Source organism: Populus trichocarpa, chromosome 7 (assembly GCF_000002775.5).
Source record: "Populus trichocarpa isolate Nisqually-1 chromosome 7, P.trichocarpa_v4.1, whole genome shotgun sequence".
In the NCBI taxonomy this organism is placed as follows: Eukaryota; Viridiplantae; Streptophyta; class Magnoliopsida; order Malpighiales; family Salicaceae; genus Populus; species Populus trichocarpa.
The window spans coordinates 9,464,332-9,471,242 of NC_037291.2; the positions used below are offsets into that span (position 1 = coordinate 9,464,332).

General features: G+C 35.0%; 1 protein-coding gene across 1 annotated transcript; it reads right to left on the minus strand.

Annotated features, from left to right (window-relative positions):
* Window positions 1-3,303: 3,303 nt before the first annotated feature.
* LOC7457180 (porphobilinogen deaminase, chloroplastic) lies at window positions 3,304-6,490 on the minus strand. Its single transcript, XM_002310037.4, has 5 exons — window positions 6,069-6,490; window positions 4,990-5,395; window positions 4,237-4,443; window positions 3,851-4,028; window positions 3,304-3,650 (listed from the first exon to the last, which is right to left on the minus strand). The coding sequence occupies exons 1-5, from the start codon at window positions 6,293-6,295 to the stop codon at window positions 3,538-3,540; spliced, it is 1,131 nt and encodes a 376-aa protein (XP_002310073.4). The 5' UTR covers window positions 6,296-6,490; the 3' UTR covers window positions 3,304-3,537.
* Between the last annotated feature and the right edge of the window lie 421 nt (window positions 6,491-6,911).

Here is a 6,911-nt window from a genome sequence, read left to right on the forward strand (position 1 = left end):
AGCTCAAGATTCATATGTATTTCTTGTGAAATGGTTTCGAAGATCCCCACAGTTCAAGTCACATGTGTTCAACATTTCTGGAGAAAGATATGCAGGTATTGGTTAACAACTCATATCTGATTTCTCTTTTGATTAAGTATCATTTCCTGATTATATTAATTATTTCTCAGGGCCCTACGTTCCACAGCTTGCCGAGTTCATTTATGATAGCTTAACAAGAAACATCACATAAACTTCAAAGGTTTATTGTGAGTTTTCAAAAATCCATTCCATTTCTCCCGTTCATGGATGCCCATGACATGCTTTTGGAATTGAGAAGTTTTTTTTTCATAATCTTGCTTCATGAAAACAAAATAATTTTAATTGGTTGGTTCAAAGTGTTGAAAGTAAATTGATCTCTGAAAATTAATTGAATCGATCGACCGATTGGGAACAGGTCGGCCAATTGATGCTAAGCAATTGGGTGGAATAAATTGAAGCGGTCAACCGATTGAGAAGTGGTCGACCAATTCAGTTAGCAGAATACAATTCTTGTTCAGAATAGGATTTTCTTGTATTAATTTAATTCCTTGATTATCTACGATTTTATACCTATAAAAGACTTGTAATTCATCATTGTTAAGCAGTGCAAAAACAAAGAGAATAGCTAAGAGAACTTAGAGATAAACACTTAATAAAAGTATATCTTCCTCTCAATCGTCTTCTTGTTCTTGAGTTTTTGATTATGTATTACTGTTTTTGATCTTCTACCACACTTATCTTTCTTCCAACAAATGGTATCAGAGTTTATGTTTGATTATTTAACATGGTCAATCCAAACTTCTTACTTCAATGTTCTAGGTTAACAAAGAACAACTATGAAACTTGGTGTATTCGAGTAAAAAATTGGCTAGGCTTCCAAGATGTATAGGAGATGGTTGAAAAAGGCTTTGATGAGCCTATAGATGGAGTAACATTGAATTCATCTCAAAGGAAGGTTGAGCAAAAGGCATGAAGGAAAGATCAACAAGTACTAACAATCATCCACCAATGTTTAGATTATGCCACTTTTAAGATAGTGGCCAATGCAACAACCGCTAAGCAAGCATAGAAAGTTTTGCAAGAATCAAACCAAGGAGCTGACAATGTGAGAAAAGTACATCTATAAAAGTTACGTAGTGATTTTGAAAAGTTACATATGCTTGAATCAGAGAATATTTCAGAATACTTTGCAAGCGTATTGGTTATATACAATCAAATGAAGAGATATGAGGAGAAGATGAAATAGACACGTGTGGTAGAAAAGATCCTAGGCTTGTTGTAAAAAAAGTTTCATTATATGCTGGTCGCGATAAAGAAGTCACAAAATATGGATATTCTTTCAATCCAAGGTCTCATGGGAAAAGTACAAACCTATAAGGAAATAGTCAATGAGATTCAAGAGGATGTGAGTGCACAAGCACTATTTTCAAAGCAATATGGTTTTGGATATTTCCAAGGTGGTAGAGGACATGGACAAAGCAAAGAAAGAGAAGGATGAGACAGATTTAGAAGAGAAGGTTATGGCAGCCTCAATAGATCAACCGGTCAACTGTATGGAGCAAATCGGCCGACTAGTTACACTAACAATGGCAATCCAAAATCTAGGTTTGACAAATCAAAAGTTAAATGCTATAATTGTCAAAAGGTAGGTCATTATGATAGGGATTGTTGGAGTCCAATCAAGAGGGTTGAGAAGAATACAAATCTAGTGATATAAGAGGAGAAGGAAGTCACCCTATTACTAGTGCATGATTAGAGAATGCAAGACAAAAAGAACATGTGGTGTCTAGACAATAGAGCCAGCAATTACATGTATGGAGACAAAAACAAGTTTATGGAGCTTGATGTTGCAATTAGAGGTAATATCACATTTACGAATCATTCAAATGTTACCATAAAAGGGAAAGGTACAATTTTGATTAAATTAAAATATAGAAGTCATCAATTTATTGGTGATATCTATTATATACCAATACTGAAAAACAACATATTGAACTTCAGACAATTGTTGGAGAAGGGGTATGAGATTAAGATGAAAAATCATAATTTGACAATACTTGACACTAAAAGAGCTATAATTGCAAAGGTATTTATAACAAAGGATAGAATGTTCTTACTAAACATAGAGATAAATGTGCCTAAATGCCTAAATACATGTGTAAAGAATGAGACTTGACTTTGGCATATGAGACTTGGACATGTAAACTTTGATAGCTTGAAGATTATGGCACAAAAATAGATGTTAAAGGGTTTATCATCCATAATACATCCAAATTAGTTGTGTGAATGATGTTTAGTGGGCAAACAATTTCACAAGAGCTTTTCGAAGGAGTCTACATCAAGAGCAAGTCAACCTCTACAAGAAATACATGTTGATGTTTATGGTCCTATAAAACCATATTTGTTTGGTAAAAATATGTATTTTCTATTTTTTATTGATGATTATAATAAAAAAAACTTGGGTATATTTCTTAAAATAAAAGTCTAATATGTTTAGTTGTTTTAAGAAGTTTTTGTTCTAGGTTTGGGCATGGGCTTGAGTTTGGATGTGAATTAACTATAAATGATTTTTTAACTTATAAAAAATTATTTTTTTTCAATTTATTTTTATTTTTATTTAGTCATCCAATTAATAACATCAATCTTGATTTCAAAAATTAGTATAAAAAAGAGTTGAATGTGAGATGTTGTTCATAACTTACAATAGCTCTTTGCCTTCTTCTCTTTAGATTTTTCAGCTTCGTTTACCTATGTTCTTGCTTAGTTTTTACTCTATTCTATAGCTCAGGTTCCAGTATTTTAGAGGGAGATTTTTTAGTCTCCTTGTTTCTTTAGGATGAAATCTCATTGAATTTCCAAATCTCTCATATAATTTTTTTTAACCAAAAAAAAATCAAATGGATTAACAGTAATAAGTGAGAGTTAGATTTAGATTTTTTGTATACAAAGATTTTGTTTTAGGATCATAAAGATAGTGAACTAATTTGATAGGTTTTCTTGGGAAGAAGATTTTTTAATCCTTCACTTTTGCTTCTTGGTTTTAATTTTACTTCAAATGAGAGAGCCAAAATAACTTTTCCGACTTGAACCTGGGTCATCCGGGTGAGTGCCGAGTTTCCTAACCACCCGGACTTGAAAGGAGTTCTGGGCTCACCCCCTTCATCGCTCACCCATCTATGTTTGGATCAGCAGGTTTTCAGAAGCACAGCACTTGTGCATGCACGCCAGAGATTGAGAAAGAGAAGACAATGGAAAAGCATGGCATTATGGATGCAAGTGAGAGAACACCAAAAATTTCGAATTCTATTACTTCTGAAGATACAATAGCCTAACGTGATCGTGTCAGCGATTGAACACGCTCTTCTACTTTACAGTAACTCAAAAGATTAAACCGTGATGCTGCAACAATTAAATAGCTTTGAAGAATTAATGAACACTAAAATGGTCGACAGCTGGGCCTAAAACTCAAACACAAAGCCTTGATTTTGCTTCTTCCTTGTGCTATTATCGAGTTCCTCATCGGTCGAAGAATCCAGGGCCTGCCTGTGAAAGAAGTTCCTTGCCGGCATCCTTCCCCATCGCAATCATATCATCAAAAGCATATGGACCTTTTCTTGAAGTTTCCAGTACTGAAGAGAAAAGGTGGAAAAACTAAAGTGTCATGAAACGGCAGAAGCTACGTGAAACTGAACATACTAATAATTTAATTATTTTGATGTCCGCACATAAAAATGTTTTAAATTATAAAAAAAATTAATTTAAAATAAAAAAAACAAATTTCAAGAATTTTCAAAAATATTTTTTCAACGCGAAAACAAACATAACATACCACGTCTACCATCAGGAGAAGCAACCAGCCCCTTAAATATGCAATCACCATTTTCATCTTTTCTAGCATATCCAGCGATAGGAGTACGACAGGACCCGTCTAAGGTTTCAAGAAAGGCCCTCTCACATGCAACTGCTAGTCTTGTTTCCTCGTGGTTCAATGAAGCCAAATAATTAACCTGCAAAAGGCAGTAACAAAAGAACATGATATGTTTTATGAAGCCAAGTTATTTGCCTGCAAAACCCGCACCAGAATGGGCCATCAACATAAAATCTCCAGGTTCTGATATTAATATATATCCTAATCTATGGCAGTTATGTGGGGCATGCAGAATTTGGATCAACTATTTCATGTATGCAAAGCTTAGATGAACTAAGGTAACACACCATTTTATCATCATTGCTTCGACACGCAATTCCAATTGCACCCTGGGCAACTGCTGGAAGCATGTCATCAAGTGGAAGAATGGAAGTTACATTTTCTGTCATATTTAAGCGTTTAAGTCCAGCTAATGCCAATAGCGTTGCTTTTACAACTCCTTCATTAAGTTTTCTCAGCCTTGTCTGAACATTGCCCCGAAAATTTTCTTCCACCTACAAAACAAAATCATCGAGAAACATACATTAGAAGCAATATAAGGATATCAATGATCAAGAGATACCAGAGAACCCTGAGAATAAGCTCAACAAGCTAGAAAACGTGAAAAATCCTAAATAATGACAACTGCCTCAAGAATGCTTGCTTTTCTAAACTACAAGAATATAAAAAGCTAAACAATATTTCAAATAAATTTTCATATATCCCAATGTACCTCCCTCTCTAGAACTCAAACAGAAAAAGGAGTTCTACTGTCAATCACAACGGTTGTTGACAGTTGACAGTTGAAAGTTGACAACGGACACTTCATATGGACTACAAATAGCATTTTTCTCTTGCCTTGAGCAAATCACATCAATGGAATGGTTTTGAAATCAAGATTGCACTTCAAGTAACGCTTACAAACGACAGCTCCATACTAAATAAACAGGCATGATAGCTTTTATAAGCGTAAAATTAAATTTCATGTAAGAGCATCTGAGCAATTTCCTATCATTTCCCAAGAAGAATTATATTCAGAACATGTGGCTCAATAAACTTACACTGAGTGATGGATATCTGTGGAGTATTTGTGACTTTCTTCTGAGTGAGGCAGTTCCAATGATACTACCAGCAGGAAGATCTGCTAGTGAAGCTGCACTCAAGGAAATAAATGCATCCCTAACATCCTCACGTGGAAGGTTACAGGGGAGGATTGTCTTCTCTGGTAAATATGTAGGAACATCTTTCATTGAGTGAACGGCAATGTCAATGTCACCATTTATCAGTGCCTCGTCTATTTCTTTCGTGAACAATCCTTTCCCACCGATGTCTGCAAGTGGTTGACTTTGTATCTTATCTCCTGTTGTCTTTATTATCACAATTTGTATAGCTCCTTCTTCGGCTAGATCTGAATGCGAAGCCATGAGCTTGTCTCGTGTCTCATGAGCTTGAGCAAGTGCAAGCGGGCTGTCAAACATTTAGAAAGAAGATCAAGAAGCAGAACAACATAACTAAATCCAAAATATTTGGCACAAGATCATAAAAAGAAACAAAATCTAACTGTCTTTGCCATTCAACTAGCATGTTAAGGTCCTGGACCTACCTATATCTACTCACAAAGTAATGTCAAACGCATCATTTTCAAACAAAACTCATTGAATTTAAGTGCAAAAACATACAAAAATGAAAGCTTTTGTATAACTATAACCAAAACATACAAAGATTCAAGAATAAAACACCGATATCTAATACATTCAAAATAGAGACAAAATCAAAACCACATTTCACAGACAAGCTAATCTAGAAGATGAAACTGAGTTAAAATCAACTTAAACTGCATCTCTGATTAAACTGATCAGCAGAGTCACAGCCGAATTTCTTTTACCAAGTCAAAATCTAAATCAATAACAGCCAATTCAATAACAGAACTTCCAGTGCAAAGATCATTAATTTGAAGAACATCCCGACAGTCTATAGAAGCACATGGACCAGAAAAGAGCAACCTTAAATCTCCCAAAAACCCAGAAGCCAATTTCACTCATACACCAAAAAAATCCAAGTATTAAACAAAATTAAGTCAAACCTTAACAAACAAACCGAAACCCAGAATTTAGATTTGACCAGAAAAACTTTTGGGTACCTTCCTCTAGTGCCAATTCTAATGAGAGCAACTTTAGCTTCCTGGGTTTGCTGCTCGACAGCAACAGAAGCCTTGACAAAACTCAAAGTCTGTTTCTTTTTTGAAAAAGCTTGAGTTTTTAGAGAAAACCCAGTAAAAGAAACAGACCCACTAGTGCAAAAAATGGCTGGACTTGATGGACGGGACATTAGCGCTTGGCTTGTACATAGAGAAGATAGAGTCTCCATTGACAAGAGAGAGGGAAAGAGAGAGAGAGAGAGAGAGAGAGAGAGTTGTTGTTTAGCTTTCAAGGGATGGTTTTGTTCTGTTGGATTGCGGTGGGTAGGGGTATGTGAATCCTCTGCTTGAATGCTAATGGATCCTGCCTGGAATTGGATAGGATAATGGGATTACAATTACATGCCTCTTTGTAGCCTACTGCTCCGTTCCTCTACAATGTTTGGCCCATCATTCCTTTACGTTTTCTTCCCCCTGTTTTTATTTTATTTTTTAAAAAATTAAAAAAAGAAAAAACCACTTTTACCCAATTATAAGACCTAGCCGGGTTTAACGGTCAACATATCGAAAGTCTATCTTTTTTCATATCAGTGAAAACACAAGGAATTTCTTCATGCTTTGGAAAATTATATTCACTTCCTCAGTCAAATTAAAATTTAAAATTGTGTGAAATAACGCTACTATCCTCGTTCATAACACGTTGCAAACTAAAAAAGACGACATAACACTCGCCCTCACTCTTATTTCTCTCTCTCCATGACATTCTCTCTGCACAGGAATGGAAAAACACCAAATCGATTTAAACAAATTAGGATTTTTGAGATAATTCTCATCGTATTCAACACC